Below are 22,628 nucleotides of genomic sequence, written 5' to 3'. Positions count from 1 at the left end.
TATATATATATATATATATATATATATATATATATATATATATATATATATATATATATATATATATATATATATATATATATATATATATATATATATATATATATATATATCTTAGCATCTTAGCATATAAAAAATACAAAGTTTATTAGTATATATATATTCTTAGCATCTTAGCTCTGAAAAATAGAGTTTTTTGTGGTTGTTTATATGGTGTTGGGTTTGATGTTTATATTTGAAATTTGTAATGCTAATTACAGGTGCAAAATGTGGTGAAAACCTAGGGCAAGCCTTTTTTAAATAGATACATTTTAAAATTTCGTGGACATTAGACAACGCTTTAAAAGAGAAGCGCTGCCTAAAAGCTCTTTAAAAATTTTGTTCAGAAAAGCGCTGCCTAAAGAGGGCCTTTAACAGCGCTTTTAAGACAAAAGCGCTGGCTAAAGTTGGCCTTTAGCAGCGCTTTTAAGAGGCTTTTTCTTAAACATTGTTTCAGAAAAGCGCTGTCTAAAGGGAGCCGTTAGCAGCGCTTTTAAGAGGCTTTTTCTTAAACATTGTTTTAGAAAAGCGCTGTCTAAAGGGAGCCGTTAGCAGCGCTTTTAATAAAAAAGCGCTGTCTAAAGGGGGCCTTTAGCAGCGCTTTATAGGTAAAAGTGCTGGCTAAAGGGTGCCTTTAGCAGCGCTTTTAAGGTGAAAAAAAGCGCTGCCTTTACCTACGGCAGCGGGGGAATAGACAGCGCTTTAAAGCGCTGCCTAAAGCCAAAAAAATCGCTGTCTTTTTCCTTGTTTGGCGTATGTTTATATATATAGGGAGTGACTATGATGGAAACATTTTTATTTGATAAAATTTTAATACTAATTTTAATAATTCATAAATTTAATTCTTTTATTCTTGCTAATAATGAGTTGTCATGTCTCATACGTTAATATTTAATATATATTTTAAGTTAAGTATATTTTAGATTTTTTTTAATAGATATACTTTTTTAAATCAATTTTTTATAAAAAAAAAATCAACTTTCAATTCATTTAAAATTATTTTTATCAAGTTTAACCCTGCTTTTTTTTAACGTATTTTCACATTGCATTTCTAAGTATTTTTGTATGGGATATTATTGAAATAATTTTAAAATTTCATTAGTTTAATATATTAATTATTTAATATTTAATCTTTATTAATCTATTTATAGGTTTAAATTTAAGAAGAAACTATTAAAAAATTAATGATTAATTTATTAAGTAAAAAAACTATTTGAAGTATTAAAAATAAAATAATATTAAAAAAAAGATAATAAATTTTTAATTAAAATATCAAATTATCAAAATTCATAAGAAAAATCAACAATAAAAATTCATATTTAGAAGAAATATAACTTATTATCTTCTTCTTCTTCTTTTAAAAATTTAGGTTGTTTTTTTCTCAATATATTATATTACCATAATCATTAAAATTAAGCTACGCAATTTATTGTATCAAATTAAGCTATAAAATTCGTGGAGACTTTTAATATTTTATTTATAAGTTGTTGGTACCAAATATTCTTAATTATTATGATAATCATAAATTTATTCAAAATATTACAGGAAATACAATGTGAAAATCACTTACAAAAATTAAATAACAATTACCTAAAAATAATTTATATAAAAAATTAGAGACGTAATATATAATGCATATTTTTTAATATTTCATGTAATAGTTTGAATAAATTTATGATTATTATAATAGAAATTATTTGGTACCAGTAATTTGGTAATAGAATATTAAAAACTTGTGGTAATAAATAGAAACAAGATTATATTTGATAATAAATATTTTTTAAAAATTTATTTTTAATGCTTTGGTAATATAATATATTAAGAAAAAAATCATAATTTGAAAAAAAGAAAATAATGACAATGATAAAATATACTGTTTTTCTTCTAAATATAAATTTTTAATATACATCGTACACATTACATTCATCTCTCCTATTTTCTTTCATTATACTTTCTTTTTCTTTCCAAAAACACCAGTAGTACTGATGGTAAATTTAACATTTCAAAGACGTTCTTTTCAATGAGATACATTTTTCGTAGTCGACATTTGCACATGTATATCGGATAAATCCAACAAAGCTTAACCAAATCCTCTTGTATTGATCACCTGGCAACGTAATAAATTCAGTGAGGAAATTATTCTTTGGCAAAAAAATTGATTAAATAAGATTTTTCTTGTATTGAAATACCAATAGTTAAAAAGTTTTTTTTTTTAATCCAACAAAAAGGAAATCCAATCATTTAATTCAAATAAATGTATCGTTTTAAGTTCAAAAAAAAGAAGAGAATTTTAATAACTTAACTTCTATAAATTCTAAACCATAAAGTAATTTACTTATATATCTTTATCTTAAAATGTTGTTTTTTTCAAAATAAGAAACATATAGTAAAGAGAATTCATTATTGGGATTTAATAAAACCAACAAAATTTAAAACTGACGTCAAAGCTACTTTACACGATTTCCTTTCATGCAAAATTTCAAATATTCAAATATAAATCAAATCCCCACTCATGTTTTTCGACGTTAAAGTAATAATATCACTAAACATATTGCAAGTATTTATATTCATTCTGCTCTCCTTATTTTTAGCCAATTTCAAATTATTTCTTTTGTCTCTAATCCAAGCCAGTACGAGTAAGAAAATAATTAACATAGGAAGGTGCTTGTATCTACATTGGTTATGGTGAGCAACATTTTATTTTGCATCTATATTTTGTTCTGATCTTGGTAGTATCGATTTCTTTGATTTTAAAACAATGTATAATATATTCATTGAGATCATTAATATGTACTCCCTCCGTCCCAAATTATAAGAGAAATTCACTTTTTAGATTCATTGAATAATTAATGTATCAGGTCAATATATAGACCAGATACATTATAATATATTCATTAATTATTTAACGGATGTCGCAACTTTCCATCAATAATTCTTTCATCTGCATGCCAAGTCAAGTGTCTTGAATCGGTCTCACTACGATACATGCGTCTAAATCTCGGAATTATAGGAAAATACCATAAGACTTTAGCAGGAGACAACTTTTTCTTATATCGAGGGGCACCACATTTAGGACACTCATTCAACGCTGCATACTCGTTTCGAAACAAAACGCAATCGTTTGGACATGCATGTATCTTATCATAGCTCATGCCAATAGAGGACAACATCTTTTTGATTTTAAAACAATATATAATATATTCATTGAGATCCTTAATATGTATACTTTTAACGATCATGTTGCAGGAGTTGTAGACTGAGATGAACAAATATTAATTGGAGTATCGGACCTGCTCTGATCAGGGAGTTTATGATCTTCAACAACTCACACTAAGAATTCATAATAACTCTAACTTTGTCTCTCGTTTCATTGAAATGGCTGCTTTTCTTCCACCTGGTGTTGTTTTCATTCCTAATGATGAGATTCTTATTGGCTATTACCTTGCCAACAAAAATAACGAAGACCTCCATATTTTCAATGGCTCACACATGATTAAAGATATGAACCTATATGACTCTGATCCCTTTGAATTGTCGTCATCCTACTCAATCTACAATGGTAGGCACTGGCACTGGTATTGTTTTACTGCAAAAATTAACGAGGAAAGAAGACATTGCAAGACCGGGTTTTGAAAAAAGAAAGGAAATGTTCGTAATATTACTAATACAGATAACGTAGTTTTAGGAACTAAAACTCTCTTTGTTTTTTATCTTGGAAAATCTCCAAATGATTCAGAAAGAACTAATTGGACTATGTATGAATATGCTTTGGCAGACAATCCGCAAGTATGATATTTGGGAAAACTAACTCTTTTCTTTGTTTGGTAACATTTGTTTTTTTTTTTTAATAATCAATGGTATATTATAATTTGTACTCAAGGTACACCCAACAATACATTTACAGAAGCAAAAGATATATCCTTCAAGGACAGAAGCAACAGCATATGCAACCTATCAACAGAAATCTATAGGAGAGTGAAACCAATCATACCAGTTAGATTTGTTAACTTCTAACGAATTTCAATTAATTATTTTGCAGGCTCGTTTTGTTTTTGTAGAGTATTTGATTGCCCAATAGAGATGGACGTGGATAATGAGTTTGGGCTATCTGATGTTGATGAAACTGATTGTGATGAAAGTGATAATCAGCTTGAGAAATTCTACATATGAATGCATTCAAAGAGAGATATGTTGTAGTTGAATAAAAGCATGGCATTCAGTTTGTTTTTATATGATTTTTATAATGTTTTGTGGATTTTGAGTAATAATAAATTTGTCAATTATGACATAAAGTTTTTGGATTATTCAATTGTGATCGCTATTATAGTATATTTTATTCTTCTTTTGCAAATTTTTTTTTTCTTTTTTTTTTCCTTTTTGTTTATGTTTGATTGTTGCAACTTATTTCTCTGATACTTTCTACACTTATTTTACTTTGGGGTCTAAAATTTATGAATTCCCTATCAGCAATATTGAATACCATATATTAAAGTTGTCAAAAATTTATACCATTCAAAAGTAAATTTTAGTTTAATTTTTATATCTTAAATGAATAAATGTAAAAATATACTTTTTTTTCATATAAATATTTAATAAAAAAGTTACCTATTTTTAGTTTAAGGTTTAATTTGGTTTTGCTGTTTAATTTTCTTCTTTATGCCTTTAGATCTTTTGTAGCCTTATGGCATTTATTGTGATTCATGACTATTTTTGTTGTATTTTGGTTATTCTTTACCCCAGTTTTTTTAATAAATTATTATTTTCCCTTAAAAAGAAAACATAGAATTTTAGATAATTTATGTGAGACTTATGCAATATAAACAGAAGATACTGATGATCAAATATGAAAATATAAAATTTTAACTCCCATAAAAACTAACCCAGTATTAATAATAAAACCAAAAAAAAATATTGTGAATTTTATTTTATGATGAAGGAAAGACTTAATTCTATTGAGTCGCAAAAAGGAAAATATTTTTCATTGACAATTTTAAATGGAAAATATTAGTCAAGGAATTTTCTTTATGGATTGATGGTTGTTGATTACATGGATTCATGAATTTGATTTTGTAATACCCTAATCTTCTAATCATATATCATCACATCTTCACTAATACAAAAACGCGTAAACAACAACGTCATGGTCACCACAGTTCTTCATTACACCATGGTAACATCACTAAAATAAAGCACTACTATATTATTTTTGTTTTTTTATTAATTATAAAAGCAGGATAATATTGGTTAATTATAAAAAAAATTAACAACGGTTATAGTCATAACCGTTATTATAATATCTCGCGCGCTGTCTAGAAAAAAATAATTATCAAAACGGCGTAGCTGGAAATCAAACCCAAGACCATTAATTTTATCACAACGGTCTTTTGGAAAATCGTTGTAATATTGTTACCCTAAGATTTTCGACTTACTAATAATGGCAATTGGTCTTTAAAAATGGGCAGAAGTATCAAACATTCTCTCAGTCGAGACAGTTCGACTAAGAAGTGTTTTTTAGTCGAGACTGTTCGACTAAAAGTTTGTAGTTGCCATGGTCGTTCGACTAAAGTATGCAATGACTTATGCGTTTTTGCAAAGTTTTGAGTCAAGGTCGGAAGATATTAGCAGTTGAAGATGACGGTTTTCAGCAGTTCCTGAAGGACACATGGAGCGTTCACAGACGAAGATGTTGCATGTAGTGGACACGTGTTGGCTAGTAATTAGTCGACCGTTAGTAGTAGTTATTTTATTTTACTATTTAAGCAAGTTCAGATGAAGAGTCTAGGGTCCGCATTTTTTACATAACACAAGAAAACTCAATCTCTGTACAAAATGAGTAACGAGTGCAACTTTGGAATGTATGCAATCATTTCTTTTATGCTTTACTTTCAGTGCACATTTACTGCATTTTATAGTCTTTATTTACTTTTAAAACTTTAATTTCAGTGTGTTCTTTTACTTTATGTTTATTACTGCATTTAATGCAAGTTAAATTCACATAAACAACAAAGAAAAGCAATTAGTCCTGGAATATTCTAGTTGATTCCGCAGAAGTAACCTTTAAAAAGGAAACTAGCGATTGTTTACCATTTTTCTGGGTAAACAAATTGGCACGCCCAGTGGGACACGTCAATTGCTATTTGTTTTATTTTGTATTTTTGTTGTTGAAAACTATGTATGATATTAAGAAGTGGTAGACAATTAACCAATATGTCTGATGGTACTAATTCTGACCCTTCTAGAAATCAAGAAGTTGTTCCGACTAGAACAACACCACAAAATGCTGCAATTTTGTCCCCAACTAGGACAACAAATGTCGGCGGATCGACGGTAGCAGCCAAGGTGTCATCTGGTCGCCGTTCAATCCGGCAAGACCATTTCAAGGGGTAATACCTCCATCAGGTTTTAATCCTCAATATGGAATGCCTACGTCGATGATGCATGGTTTGCAAACTAGCCCTTCATCATATTCTGATAATATGATGGCGATAGGCACATCATTAAATCCAAGAGGTCGACCTATAGGGATGGGCTATATACCCCAAACTTCGCCATCCCTAAATACTACGTCGATGTTGTCAATCAGATAGCAGATAGACGAAAGTTACCATGAAATGGTGAATGCCCTTACACAACAAATGGGGACTATATTCACTCCCATGATAACTAATACAAACCAGAGTTATGAAATATTGGCTGGACAAATGGCTAGGATAGCAGATTTCTTTGGGGCACCCCCACAGCCAAACCGACCTACTCCCCATGTGTCGAATGCAAGAGCAGTCGAAACACCAGGAAATGGGTTTAGAATTGAGGCTCAAAGACGAACCACAGAAAGGGATGAAGGGGAACATATTGAAGAAAATATCCCTAGGGTAGTACAAAGGCATCAAGATGCTGATCAAGTTCTTAGAACTGTCCAACAGGATGCTCATTTCATAATCATGTTGTGGGTTGTATCCCTTATGGTGGTGGGACAGCGGTAGCTAATTCCCATTGTGTGGAACTGGTGAGAGAAGTAGCCGAATCTTTATGGTGGTGGATCGGTGAGATGGGTTATCCCGTGTTTGGTACCACATGCATTTAGTTGCATTGCATTAGGTTGTTGTGTATAATTGTAACATGAATGGAAGTTGTCCAATGTTATAATTTGTGTGTATTTTGGTATGAATGTTGCTATATTATCTGAATGTAATTGACTTGGGTGAATAATGTATGGATGAAGTTGTATTGTTTATATACCCATAACATTTGTTAATGCGAATGAAACTCACCCTTACTGTTGTTATTTTTCAGATTGAGGAGTAGCTTGTGTACTTGGTGAGGATTAGCTCGTCAAGTAGTTCGTTAGAGTCAGTTGGGTCTGTGTCATGCTCTGGTCGTGTAACACCGGGAACGTTATTTTAGAATTGGCTGATAAACTTCTGTTTTGTTTATGGTTTATGGTTGAATTATGAGTCTTCGACTCCAGATGTTTGATTATTCAGTTGTTAAGAATATTCCGCTGTGTTAAAATGCTACCTGAATAATTTTTGGTTTATCGTTCCTTTATGGCATGACATTGAATATTGTTTATTTTGTTGGCGTTGTAATACTCTTCTTCATGTTTTACTCTGATTTTAATGTTAATTTCCGCGGGGTTTAGAAGGGTGTTACATTAAAGGCTGGAAAAGCTAGGGTTAGTAAGTATCATAAGAAAGAAAGAGTAGCTTATGTTACTACCAATGAGTTTGACTCTGATAGTGATAGTGATTATGAGGAAAGTGAGGTCAATGTGGCTGAATTAAAGCCAAGACCACCATATGTTTGTAAATTACTTAAACCCTCAAAAGATAAAAATCTTGTCGAAAGCAAGAATGAAAAGTTTTCTAATAAAACATATGCGTTTGATATAACGAAATGTGATGAAATATTTGATTTGTTAGTAACTGATGGGAAAATCATAGTACTCCCAGGACTTAAAAACCCTCCTCTTGAACAAAAGAAAAAGAGAGGATTCTGTAAATTTCATAATTTCTTGGGTCATAAAACATCTCAATGTGTCCTTTTCAGGGATTTGGTGCAAAAAGCTTTGAAAGAAGGAAGACTTCAGGTTGGTGAAAAGCCAAAGTCATCAATGCAAGTCGATGTTGATACTTTGTTGGTCGGAGAGGCCAACTATACTGAGCTTTTTGATGTGATGATGGTCGATGCTGCTGATGGTTTCGACGAGAAGAAAGATGTTGCTACTGATGGTAAAGTCTTGAACATGGTTTACCCTCAACCAAAGGAATGCCTTTTGAAGTTCCTTGAGAGGTGTCACAATAACAATTCTCAGGTTGGATTGTGTCCAAGGTGTGATGTTGTCTTTAATGTTGATGCTGCAAACAAGGTGAGAGTTGATCCTCGTCAAGGAAATACTCGTCAGTTTGTGTATGCAGGAGAAGGCAGTGGTCGAAAGAATGAGAACTACTGGAAGAAGTTCGAAAATCCAAAGACTTTTCGACCTAAGACAGATGTACCCCAAGATAGGTGGGTGAAACCTATTAATTTCAGGGGAGGTAAGCACCCAAAATGGAAGATTCAAGGTGTTGGCGCAAATGCTGAAGGCTCCAGAACCGATAGTGGGTCGAAAAGAAAAGATTACATATCCCCAAATTATAAGGGAAAAAACCCCATGACTATAACTCAATGGAGACGTTATCAGGGAAGCCATAAGAATGCGCAGGAGGGCTCAAAGATGGTGTAGGCAGGCTTCTCCCCTTACCAACCGAAGCCTTTTCATAGGAAATTGATTGAGGAACAAGCCAAGGTAGCGAATGAACGACTTGCTGCAGGAATGATTCTGGGAAAAAAAATCATCAAAGAGTTGGTTGATGACCATACTCCAAGTCCCAGTACTGGGAAGGAAGCTGAATATTCTCCATTGTCGGATGAAGAGGTCGATGATAACTTTGATGTGGAGTCAGATGAGTTGTTAATTGATTGTGGAATTGTATCAATACTCCCAGCAGAGTTCGACAGAATATCTGAAGCGACAGAGAATGAAGATGACTTTTACCCAGAAGAAAATGTTGAAGAAACACCTGTGTGCTATTATGTAATGGGAAAAGGAGTAGTAGAAGATCAAAGGGTTGTGTTTGAAAAGCCAAGTCGAGGAATGATGTATCATCTGAAACCTTTATTCATAAGGGCGAAGATAGATGGTGTTCTAATAAATAAAGTGTTTGTTGATGGTGGAGCTGCTGTAAATTTAATGCCTCATTCTTCACTTCAGAAAGTAGGAAAATCTTACAAAGATTTAAGGCCTCATAATATGGTGCCGTCTAATTATGAGGGAAAAACTAGTGGAATACTTGGATTAGTTCAAGTGAATTTGGCTGTAGGTTCTACTACTAGGCAAACTATTTTTATGGTGATTGCATCCCAAGCCAATTTTAAGTTATTATTGGGTCGAGAATGGATACATGGCATAGGAGAAGTTCCTTCTACTTTGCATCAGCGTGTGGCTATTTGGAGGCCAGATGGTATTGTTGAAAATGTTGAAGCAGATCACAGTTATTATAAAATTGATAATGGTCGAAAGCATTTTGACCAGCATCTAGCGAATGTAGCTCCTTGTTACAAAGCAGAAGAAGTGTATTCTTCTGACGAAAGTGTGTCTAAGTATATGAACTTAGACCCAAATTATGGTTTTATTTGGAATAAAGAAGATCTCAATGAGCCATTGAATGAAGAAGGTCCACCTCAGCAGGGGACCGCAGTCAAGAATAATGACTACTGAGTCAGAATACCTGGCTCGAATAACGGCTTATTTGGCCGAAAACAAAATAAAAACGGCATTGGAATCCGAATTGGAGGAAAATATGTCTTTTGAAGCCATGATAGTGAAAAGTGAAAATGACCAAGTAGTTGATCCCCAAGTCGAAAGATTTGATGGGATATATGATGACGAACCCTTGGGTTTTGAAATGGATCCTAAGGGTCAGTAAAAATAATGCAAGGCCAAGATCCTCTTGAAGAAATTGACTTAGGTGATGAAAAACTAAAAGACCTACGTATGTGAGTGCGAAGCTTGGAAATGATATGAAAACCAAGTTGGTTCGACTCTTGAAACAATATAAAGATTGTTTTGCGTGGGATTACAATGAAATGCCTGGTTTAAGTCGAAACGTGGTAGAACATCAATTGCCTTTGAACCCAGGAAAGAAACCCATCAAGCAGCTTCCTAGAAGGTTTGCGCCAGAGATTATGGAAAAGAAAAAATGGAAATAAGAACGTTTGAGGGTTTTGGGAAAGAAGAAATGCTTTGAAGGACAGAAAATGTGAAGGAAAATAATGAAGAAAAGGGGGGGTTATATATATATACTAAGTGTATAATGACGTCACTGAAAGAAGTTGGTAAATCAAAGGGTCGTGTCAAAAGGTCTTGGAAACTGACACAAGAAAGTGGGGAGCAGTTTTTTTTTTTACAAAAAGAGGGACATAGCCCGGGGGAAAATTACCCACCAATTGAAACCTAAGTTAAGTAAAACAAAGGGTTTTTGTCAAACTCATAAAAATTACAATTGGTATGGGGAATATTCCCAATAAAAGACCATCTCCACACAAGAGCCTTGCAATTCCAAACGACATCCCGAGAATTCCACGGTAAATTCTTAAAAATCACACCATTCCTACTAAGCCAAATACTCCAAACAATTGCCAACCACAAACATCCCACCTTGCCTTTGCTAACTTTCTTCGATCTACAAAAAGATCTCCAAGTCCAAAAACTCTCCTTAAAATCCACCTCTTTATAGCCCACTACCTAGAATTTAGGTAATAATTAGCGCCTAGGAATTTGTAATATAATCATGGCATTAATGAGGTTAAGAAAGTCGAAACCTAGAAGAAGACAAAACGCCATCTTTCTCCTTGCAATATCAGTCGAAAGAGGCTGTTTGGGGGGCAATTTGTTACCCTAAGATTTTCGACTTACAAATAATGGTAATTGGTCTTTAAAAATGGGCAGAAGTATCAAACATTCTCTCAGTCGAGACAGTTCGACTAATAAGTGTTTTTCAGTCGAGACTGTTCGACTAAAAGTTTGTAGTTGCCATGGTCTTTCGACTAAAGTATGCAATGAGTTATGCGTTTTTGCCAAGTTTTGAGTCAAGGTCGGAAGATATCAGAAGTTGAAGATGACGGTTTTCAGCCATTCCTGAAGGACACATGGAGCGTTCACAGACGAAGATGTTGCATGTAGTGGACACGTGTTGGCTAGTAATTAGTCGACCGTTAGTAGTAGTTATTTTATTTTACTATTTAAGCAAGTTTAGATGAAGAGTCTAGGGTCCGCATTTTTTACATAACACAAGAAAACTCAATCTCTGTGCAAAATGAGTAACGAGTGCAACTTTGGAATGTATGTATGCGTACCAATTTAAGTTTATGCAATCATTTCTTTTATGCTTTACTTTCAGTGCACATTTACTGCATTCTATAGTCTTTATTTATTTTTAAAGCTTTAATTTTAGCGTGTTCTTTTACTTTATGTTTATTACGGCATTTAATGCAAGTTAAATTTACATAAACAACAAAGAAAAACAATTAGTCCTGGAATATTCTAGTTGATTCCGCAGAAGTAACCTTTAAAAAGGAAACTAGCGATTGTTTACCATTTTTCTGGGTAAACAAATATGGAGCGCGCTTTCCATTTTATAACAACGGCTAATGGGTCGTGATTGTAAGTATCATATATTCAATGACACTCTACATAACAACGTCTCGGCCCGCGTTGTTATATATCGTTCCCAACCGTTGTTAATTGGGTTTTCTGTAGTAGTGCTTTGATGAATTAATAGTGGTTAACGAAGAGGATTAAGAGTTTAGAAACCCTAGTGGCATTATTAGGGAATTTGATTCAAGACCAAGGGCATATATGTAATACCATACTCCTCCTATATAAGCTCAATTTTTTGCATTTTCCCTCATTTACTCTTGAATTACTCGTTCTAAAAATTAGATTCTAAAGTGAGGGGAGGAGAGGTGAGGCAAATTTCTTAGAGGAAGAAAAAGTAAGACTATGATCAAGTCTCACCAATCTTCAATTGCATTCTGTGTAATTTCTTAGTTGCTTGAAGATCAAGGCTCGGGTAATGTTTATTACAACACTTTAGCTTCTCCTTCATTCTCAATTGCGAATTCATTAAGTTCTAAGGAGGGGTTTCACTAAGTTTTGACAAAATAAATTTACTATGGTTTACGCCACAATTCATCTTTAAATTAAGTTCTCGATATTTTTATTATAATCATATTGATCACAATATCTCTATTGTAATCTTGGTCAAGTTGACTTATATCTCAGATTTCTTAAACATAAAGAACTATAATTTCGAAGAAATAAAAATAAAAATAAATATATGTGGTCGTGAGTTTACAAGTATTACTCAATAAAGGATGTAAACGATTATAAGCATATATAAACTTGGTTACGTAATGACACCTCTTAGCATGGGTGGATCTACAGCCCAGCGAGCCCGGACACGCGCCCGGGCTCAACCATTCCTTTCATTGAATATTCCCCACCTAATAGTCGATTTTTAGACAACACCAGGGGAAAAATTAGTAATTCTTAGACAAAATTAATAAAAATAGGGTGTGAAATTTTTGGACAAAATCAAGGGCAAATTTTTTAAACAAAATCAAGGGAAAAATTAGTAGAAACAGGGTGTAAAATTAGTAAAAGTAGAGTGTAAAAGTTTTGCTCATACTCCCTAAAATTTATGGCTCCACCACTGCCTCTTGGTGTGTTAATTCATGGAGTGATTACTTCATGGGAACTCCTAAAAGAGTTACTAACTTGAAAGGTACGAATAAGTGTACATGTTACACAATGTATAAATTGTCGAAACAAACACTAGGATAAACATAAAACTCTTAAGATGTGTAAGTGTATAGGACTTATACGATTGCCACAATACCTCACTTTCAAGGAGGATGAGGGTGTCACAATGCATAAATCTTTTAGGGACATACTCGTATAAGGATGGGGCAAGAAACTCATAGCATTGTGGATCTGACCTACGATATGGGGAGTCATTGAGTGTTGCACGAATTATGCGTTGATACAACAACATTCATTGGCTAATTTACATTGAAACTTTCAAGGTCACAATCTTCAAATTTTCGGGGGACATACTCATATTAGGGGTGTTCAAAAATATAGTTAACAGAATTGTATACTTAAACTGAATTATATTGAACCATAAAAAAACTAAACCATTTAAATGATTAATGAACTGAACCATTTAATTTAAGCAATCCAATTCAGTTTAAAATCGATTTAGAACCAATTTCATTTTAGAAACTGATTTAATTAGTTTGTCAAAATAGAATAAAAAAATTAAGTACAAAAATTCTAAAAATAAAACTCAATTTTCTGTAATATCGTAGAAAACTTGATTTTTTTTGTTTTACCGTTTTAAAAACTCAATTTTCAGTATTATTGTAAAAAAAAACTCAATTTTCTGTATTTATCATAAAAAAAACTGGATCATATGTATCAAAATAAAAAATCTCAATTTTCTATATTTGCGTAAAAAAATTATTTTTGTCTAACCGTAAGAAAACTTGACTTACTGTATTAACGTAAAAATGTAATTTTCTGTATTTCAATAAACAAATCTCTATTTTATGATTTACCGTTAAAAACTCGAATTTCTATTTTCCGCAAAAAAAAAACAGAATTTTCTGTATTACTATAAAAAAAACTCGATTTTTTGTATTACTGTAAAAAATAATTTTCTATAATACCTTTAAAAATTCGATTTTTTGTATTTCTATCAAAAACTCAATTTTCAGTATTTTCATAAAAAACTCGTTTATTGTATTACCATAAAAAACTCAATTTTTTGAATTACCTTAAAAAAACTCGTTTTTCTATTTTTCCATTAAAAAACTCGACTTTTGGTATTTTTGTAAAGTAAAAAATTCATTTTTCTGTATTACCATGTGAAAACTTGATTTATTGTATTATTGTAAAAAAAACTCGACTTTTTGTATTTCAATAAAAAAAATCTCTATTTTCTTTATGACGATAAAAAACTCGAATTTATGCATTTTCGTTAAAAAAACACGATTTTCTAAGTTACTGTAAAAAAACTCAATTTTCTGTATTACCGTTTAAAACTCGATTTTTTATTTTAATGGATCCAAGTGTCATCCCTACTCATAATAAACGAAATTATATGAATGTATTAAGACAGAAAATCAAGTTTTTACGATAATATAGAAAATCGTGTTTTTTATAAGACAGAAAATCGAGTTTTTAACGGTATTAAATAAAATCTAGTTTTTTCAAAAATATGAAAAATTAAATTTTAACGGTAATACCCAAAATCGAGTTTTTATTTACAGAAAATAGAGTTTTTTAAAGAAATATAGGAAATCGAGTTTTCAACGGTACAACAGAAAATCAAGTTGTTTACGGTAATATTGCAAATCGATTTTTCGATAATACAAAAATCGAGTTTTCTTGGAAATATTAGATTTTAAAATAAATGGTGGAGATTATGTGTCATTCTTTTTTTCTCTCTCCTCCATTTATTTTAATAATGGATGATGGAGGAGAGACAAATAAAAATCTTATTATGGGCGATTTAAAATTGCCACCTTCCTCACTAAGAGCAGATTGAAGCTTACGTGACATAATTCTTCTACCCTCGAAACATATACTCCCACTGAAAATTTAAATCTCTAAATTTTTATCTTAATTTGTCTCCAATTCAATGGCCATTACTTCGAAAAGGAATTGCATTTGTGTGGTAAGCTTCATGTTTGCTACTATTTCATAGTCACAAAAAAGACAATTTTTCAATAGACCTCATGAATTTCTTAGCTACCACGCGAATTTCCAATTTTACCCTCTCTTCCATAGATGCAAATCCAAAAGCATCTTTTTTTTTTCAAAAAATTGGTTTCATTTCGTAGATACATATACGGAAGCGTTAAAACACATAGTATTCTATAGTTTAAAATCAACTTATTTCATTTCAGCAATCCTTCCGTAGATGCATCTACGGAACGTGTTGAAAATAGAGTGTTCTATAGATATACCTACGGAACAGTCAGCTATTAGTTTCAAATCATGTTCATTCAAATCCAAAACTCAATTTTTAAAATTCTGGTATAGCAAACCCAGATTTCGGATAAACATGTCGAGACATCAGGTTTGTTATCAACAACATATGCAAGATAAAGACAGTTAAATTAGTTACTGAAAAGTAAAGTGCACACAAGAGTTGTTTACCCAATTCGTTCTAACTACCTACTCTGGGGGAATACCAAGTCGGGAAGGAAATCCACTATTAGTAGTATCAATTCAGAGCTAAACTACCCCGTTTACAACTCTTAACTTAATCGCTACCCAATGCAATCTCTACCTAGGTCCTCCCTAGATATGGAATATCTCCATTCCACTTCCAATCACCTCAGTGATGTTGTACAGTTTCTAGTCCCTGGAGTTTTACTAACGGCTTAATTTCCACCATCATGTATCCACAGAATAGAAGACACACTTCCATGATGAAGTGACACACTCCTATGTCGGGCAAGAAACCGCACTTCCCTCCATACTCAGCCTTGACTCTATACTAAAAACACCATCTTGGAGTTGTTTAAAAGCTTCCTCCAAGAACAATACTCAACTCATTACCTAAAGGCTTTTGAGTGAGAACAAGGTGACCATCCCATAAAGCGGGTGGTTTCACCTACCAACACAACTCTTATAATTTTACATATTGGTTGCCATTTTTTTCTAGGTCACAATGTTTCTATTTTTAACCTATTACCCAACTGGAATTGGGCTTCCAAAAGATTCTCCTACAAAATATGTCTTCAATCAAATCTTCCTAATAAATCTCCAAAATTAGAAAGTCTTCATTAAAATATATTCTGATTTGATTCTTTCAGATCTTTCATGCGCCACCTATGATTGCATAATATTGGTTAGTAATATTCTGCATTGTTGTTAATTTCTGAGTCAGATTCAATCAACAGTTATGATTCATGCGTGATGTCGAATGGCTTGTATAGGACATCTTCTTCGACATGTTGTCCAGATGTTGAAACAAATCAACTCAACATGTTGCTTTGTCAAATAGAACTTCCACCTGCTTTCTCTTACAAGTTATATATATCATATTTAACTAATTGCTACTATATTAATTTTACCAAACAATTTCTATTACAAAAATATAAAATTAAAGTAATTCATTTTAAGGCACTAGTAAATGGTATACAAAAAAATACACCGTATAAATAATGTCGGTCATAATGTTGAATACATCATCAAAGTAACATACATAAATGAAATAAAAATACAGAAATCAAAAAAACCACAGGCATCACTACTGTGTGTGTCGAACATCATCCTGTGTCTCTCCTCTTCCTCTTGCCCCGCCTCCTCCTTTGTGTCCACCACGCCATCCAATGGCTCTGCCTCTAGCGCCAAGTTCCCCACCAGTCCTAGCACGATATCTACGGTACACAAATGTCTCATGTGCCAGCCTAATCATAACATCCACCACACGCCTCTGCTCAGACCCCTCAGGGAATAAACCATCTGCAATGGCTACCAGGCCCGTGTCAGCTATTGGACGACACCGAGGAAGAAGATCCTGAGTGTGGTCCAACTCAGCCGGATGATTCCGCAGAATCTCCTCGTAGGCTGGTCTGGAAAGATCTCCATGTGCAGCGAGAAACATGTACGGGTGTGACACTGTGTAGTACTAGGTGATGTACCACTCAGCGCAGCTCTAGTCGCTCTCTGTTCTCTTCACCTGAGCCTCCTCAAGAACCATGTGATGCTCCCAGTCTGCAAAAACTTCATCTAACTGTCGACAGGTCATGACGATTGGAGCGGGGACACTAGGGTCGCGAGGTATCGTCTGTGTGTAGCCAAACTGACGCATTAAGCACTCTGGAAGATAATGTACGATAATGGTCGAGCTGGCGGTGATAAGTGCCAATTTTTCGTTTGATAAGTTTGATTGGAATTTTGTGTTTCAAGTTTTGTGAGTTGATCACTCCCTTAGGTTTGGGCAAGTTTTTATTTTGATTAGCCTTAGGAATTATCCCTTGTTTGTTAACCAAGCCACATTACAACCTTGAAAAGTCCTTGTGATTCTTGCCTTTGTGTTTTCAATATGATTTTTGGATGGTTGCATAATTTTATCTTTTGTTTGCAAGATTGTTGGATAAGTGAAAATACCCCCACTTTTGTGTGTTTTTCATCTATCGGACATTGTGTGCTAGGTGTGATTCATTTGTGAACTAGTGTTGTTTTAGAATGTTTGGTATATTCTTTGTATTTAGCATTTGTGTCATGTATATGTTGTCGTCGTAGTTAGTGGTAAGTATGTTTCTTTGTGTGTACTGTTGTTCATTTGAGCCATGCATTTGTTTCCGTTTTTCAAAACAATTTGTTGTGTAATTGCTTGGATGTTGCTTTTGTTTCCTTGAGTTATTTGATTCTTGTTTAGGGACAAACAAGTTCAAGTTGGGGAGAGTTTGATAAGTGTCAACTTATCGTGTTTTTGCGTAAATTTCGTTGAATAATCCTCCATTTTGTGTGTAAATACGTTTAGTTTGTTTATACTCATGTTTTGATTAATTTGTGTATCATTTGATAGTTTTCTATTCATTTTGTAGGTATTAATGCGTATTTGGAACATGAGCAATAAAGTGTCGAAGACACCGCTTCAAACGCACGATTTTGAGCAATTCGTCAATGAATAAGGCTTAAAACAAATTTGATAAAAGTAATCAATTTTGTTGATATTTAGTCATTGTTAGATAGGAAATTGAATAAGCTTTCCAACGCTTCGAACCGATCGCAAATCAGAATTACGGTTCTCAAGTTATGGCCGAAATACTGCAAAATTTACTGCTGTAGTACGTGCAACACCATTTATACTTTTATATTATTCTAAGTTTTACAAATTCAAGTCATTTACATACATTTCTTTTTTGAGTCATCTTCTTTACATTTATCATCGAAGTCTTTTAAATCTCTTGTTCGAATTTTCATATTTACATACTGTATTGCCTTTACATTAATTTCGCATTCGAAGTATTCCTTTAGAATGTGAACTCAGTCATAAAATTAGAAACTTTTAGACACATGTCCTAGGATCAATCTAGTCGATCCTGCAAGTTACCAAAGTACATTTAATAATTTAGAAGACTGGTGGTTGTTTACCAAAAATCACTGTAAACAGGTTATTATTAAGCAAATTCAGAAATTCATGAAAAAAAGTAATAAGTAATAACAAAAGAAAATTTGCTGCTCTCTCCCAAATATGCATGATCTGCATACCATATCAACATGGATACGTCTATGGGGAGCCCTGGGTATCAGATAGGCTCCGGCACTAGATCATCCTCGTGCAGCTCCGGAGGTGGCACAGTAGATCCTGCATCGGTCGTCACTGGCACAAGCACAGGAGTAGAAATAGAAGAAGTGCCCCGACGACGTTTGCGGAGGGTGGCATCTGTGAGGAATCCTCAAGATTATCCTGAGGCCTCCTTGGTGTAGTAGTAGATGAGGAAGGCCTCTCAAGTGGAACGTGCGTAGAAAGCCCCTCAACTGGGACAGGTGGAGAAGGCCCTGCTTGAGGGGATGTATCAGGTGCATCTACTTCAGAGGCAGCTCCATCAGTGACCTAAGATACTACATGCACCCGTTTACACCGCACTGATGTATGCTTTGCAGTCCTTCCATGAATATCCCTATCCGGGCCGTGGTCCATAATGTCTGCATTGTGTACAAATAGCATCGAGTTAGATATTATGTGTTTATAAATAAACAAGAATTTATAAATAAACAAGAAAAGACAAAAAATACTCTTCGGTAGATGCATCTACGGAAGTATCTTAGTTTCAAAAAACTATGGTGCTTCCGTAGATGCATCTACGGAATGCCCTAACGTTCATCTTTTTCGTAGATGCATGTACGAAAGATTCTGAAACTCAGAAACTCAACAATGGCGTAAGGCCACTGTTCAAGCACTCAAAAACTTCATTTTTGTGGCTTGGTCAACCGTTGTATACATCAAACATCACCTACATTGTCTCTAAATTATATTTCTATAACTACCCAATCATTTATACACCTAAATATCGAATTCTAACTCGATTATACAAACGCTCAAAAATAAGTCAAAAAGTCAAAAACTAGCCGATTAAATATGGTTTTGAACTTGAAGGAATGCGTTGATAGTTGATGTTGACAATGTCGGCCGAACTCAGGAAAAAGAAATGCACTATTGGAGAAGTTTGATTTTTGGGGTTGAGAGAGTAGTTGAGAGAGTATGAGTTTGAGAAGATGAAAAGTGAAAAATGAGGGAGGGGAAAGGTCTGGCGTCAGTTTAACGCCAAATGCTTCCATAGATACATCTACAAAAGTAGAGGAACAATTTTGTCAAATGAGTGGTGGGTGAGAGATCCATGAGATGTAGTTAGAAATTTTCAAAAACAATGAAGATATTTAGATTTACAATTAGTATGACATGATCAAAGAGATGGGTCGGTAAGAGTGTGGCTCTTTTGAATTTACTCCATCATCATCCTATACCTAAGTCATTTTTACCTATATTTCGGTAATATCATTTTCTTCAATTTTTTGTGTTACATTTACAATAATATACACAAAAATAAGTACGGTCTAATATTTGATTTCAAAAAATAAAATAAAAACTCAAACAAAATCTAAACAACTAATTAAAATAATATTTTCCACGTTATTATGAATTATGATTTCTCAAAATGGAAACGGTTTTTTCTTTTTGACTCAAAATAGAAATTGGCATTCTTTGATAATTCAATAAGGAAATTGTTAGCAAGATACCTGAATTAGATTTCCCAAAAAAGGAAACGGTTTTTTCTTCTTTATACTTTGAATAGTGGTTGTCAAACCCAATTATATATATTTCACCCTACTTGTTAATCCATAAACCTCTTATTAAAACCTATTGTTGCAATAGTTCACAGTCTCTTTCGCAGTCTCGATTAATTTGCAATGGGCGCTTTGCTTCTACCTGGTGTTGTATTCATCCCCTCTGATCTGGTTCTTGTTGGCTATTACCTTGCCAACAAAAACAATGAAGAGCTACATGATTTCAATGGCTCATACATCATCAAAGAAATGAACTTGTATGAGTTTGACCCCTTTGAATTGCCTCATGCATCATCCTTTAAATTCAACAATCGGAGGCACTGGTACTATTTTATTTCAAAAATTGACGAAGAGAGGAGGCATTGTAAGACCGGTTTCTGGAAGAAGAAGGGAAAGGTTTGTGAAATTACTAATGGTGGTAACACACTTTTGGGAATGAAAGCTCTCTTTGTTTTTTATCTCGGAAAATCTCCAAATGATGCTGAAAGAACTAACTGGACTATGTATGAGTATACCTTGGCGGATAAACCTCATGTAAGGGGTTAATGAAAACAAGTTATTCGTTTTTTTATTTATCGTGTTTTTAAGAACTTGATGTATATGCGGATAATTCCTAACTGATTTTTTTTCAATGATTATACAGGCTCCTTTTGTTGTTTGTCGTATTTTTGAATGCCCTCCAGAGATTGATGTGGATTATGAGTTCGGGCCTATATCTGATGTTGATGAAACTGATATTGATGAGGCTGATATCGATGAAAGTGATGTTTAGAATGATGATTTTTTATTATGAATGTGTTAAGAAAGAGTCTTATTGTAGTTTAATAAAATGATTGTTTTAGTAGAACTTTACGGAAAAGTTTAGTCTATGTAGACGAACCAAATTAATAAGAAAACATTTTCTAGTTTTTGTTTTATTATAATTTATTCGATTGAGTATGTGTATCCTTATACATATCAATTATTGTTTGATATTTAGTATCAAGTAAATTAACAGTTAATTACGTTATATTGAAATCCTAGTTTTTTTTTTTTCTTTCTATCTACACATTCATATCTTTATATGATACATCTAGAGGTTATTTCGATTTTATGTAAAGTCCCTACTTTAACCTTGTCGAGTCCCCAATGTATAAAAAATTGTAATTTTTTTAAAAAATTTAATGTGGTTCTTATTAAGTTTTTTAATTTAGAGTAATGATTAATTTCTGCATTTTGGTAAAGTTTAGCTTTTGGATCTTGGATCTTATTTGACTTTTGGGTCTTAGAATTTTTAAGTTGAAATTTATGTTGATCGATTCATGGGACTCTTTATTAGAATTTATGTTTTTACTTTCCCGTCTCATTACCTACTTCTAAGTTATTATTTTCTCCTCTTTGTTTGTATCTTTGAAAAACACCTACTCAATGTAGTATAAATTGAACTAAAAAAAAAACAATATCTTCACTACTATCAAAATAAGACTTTAGACAACACTTTTAATCTTAGACAACTCTTTAAAGTGTTGTTTATTCTGGCATTGTACATCATTTATTTTTAATATAAAAGTATTGACTTAAAGTTCTCTTCAGACAGCATTTTTTGCTAAAAATATTGGCGTAAATCTTCTTAAGACATCGCTTTATGATAAAAGCGTTGGCGTAAGGCCTCATTAGACAGCGTTTTTTAATAAAAGCATTGACTTAAATGCTTTTTAGACAAAAGATGAAAAACACATGTGCATAGTAATACATAGAATTGAAGTTTAAACATGTTACATATCAATAAACTTACAGAGATCACTTCTTTTGCCGTAAAGGTAATATTTTGTAATATTAACTTTATATTAGTATATCTCTAGCATAATGTAAGTTGAATGTTGTGATACATAAGAAGTGACTTTAGTGAATCTAAAATTTAACGTTGGTTATATTTGAAGAAGAAAATCTGAATGTGATGGCAATCTATCATTATACTTTTAGTAATTAAATTTGTTGTCTTAAATAGTTTTTAACTTAATGCATTTCCATTTAGAAGGTTGTAGTAAAGATTCAGAATACTTGAGGAAAATATCAAATAATATTAAAGCTATCAAAACCTGACAAATTTCATAGAAACGGAATGGAAAATGCATATTTTTGTTCAAATAATTTTAGGGTTTCAAAATATTATTTTGTCACGATTTTATAGTTTTCAGCAATCATGTCTGTCAAGTTTTGGTGAATTAGATGTCATAGATGAGAAAGAGATGTACTCATTTATTTTTTCAAAGGTTTTTATTTAATGTTCCATTGATGAGAAATGTTAATTCAACCATCTGTCTAGAAACCTCATAAGTTTAATGATACTTTTGTTTTTAAATAGGAAACTGTTTAAAAACTCTGAAGGGAATTCAATTAATTTAATTTAATAAAATGCATATTTCTTAGAAGTTTCTATAAGACATTTTAACTAATAGTCATGGTACAGCAATCATAATTCAGATTCAAGTTACCAAGAAAGAATATTAGTTGAGGCTAGTTTCATCGGTGAATACTAAATATAGTAGCTTCGTATAATTCGTGATGAAATATATAAATTCTATGCTTTACTCGAATTTCATTATTCTAATAAACTTTCTCTTGAAGTTTTATGTTGAGTTATGTATTCAAATAATTATTAAGAGTGGTTTTGGAAAAATGTTCAAACACATGA

The 22,628-nt window shown here is 32.6% G+C and overlaps 1 protein-coding gene across 1 annotated transcript; it reads left to right on the top strand.

Moving 5' to 3' along the window:
* The first annotated feature begins 20,077 nt into the window (after positions 1-20,077).
* On the top strand, positions 20,078-20,726 carry LOC131638860 (NAC domain-containing protein 40-like). Its single transcript, XM_058909404.1, has 2 exons — positions 20,078-20,488; positions 20,598-20,726. The coding sequence occupies exons 1-2, from the start codon at positions 20,078-20,080 to the stop codon at positions 20,724-20,726; spliced, it is 540 nt and encodes a 179-aa protein (XP_058765387.1).
* Positions 20,727-22,628: the final 1,902 nt, after the last annotated feature.

Source organism: Vicia villosa, unplaced genomic scaffold (genome assembly GCF_029867415.1).
Source record: "Vicia villosa cultivar HV-30 ecotype Madison, WI unplaced genomic scaffold, Vvil1.0 ctg.002453F_1_1, whole genome shotgun sequence".
Classification (NCBI taxonomy): domain Eukaryota; kingdom Viridiplantae; phylum Streptophyta; class Magnoliopsida; order Fabales; family Fabaceae; genus Vicia; species Vicia villosa.
Note: the sequence above shows the minus strand (reverse complement) of the source record. Positions and strands in the feature narration are given on the sequence as shown.

Excerpts from the sequence above, each read along its gene's own strand:
- LOC131638860 (XM_058909404.1), top strand. The coding sequence starts at position 20,078 with ATGGGCGCTTTGCTTCTACCTGGTGTTGTATTCATCCCCTCTGATCTG. Across the intron at positions 20,489-20,597 it reads CCTTGGCGGATAAACCTCAT|GCTCCTTTTGTTGTTTGTCG; the intron begins GTAAGGGGTTAA and ends ATGATTATACAG.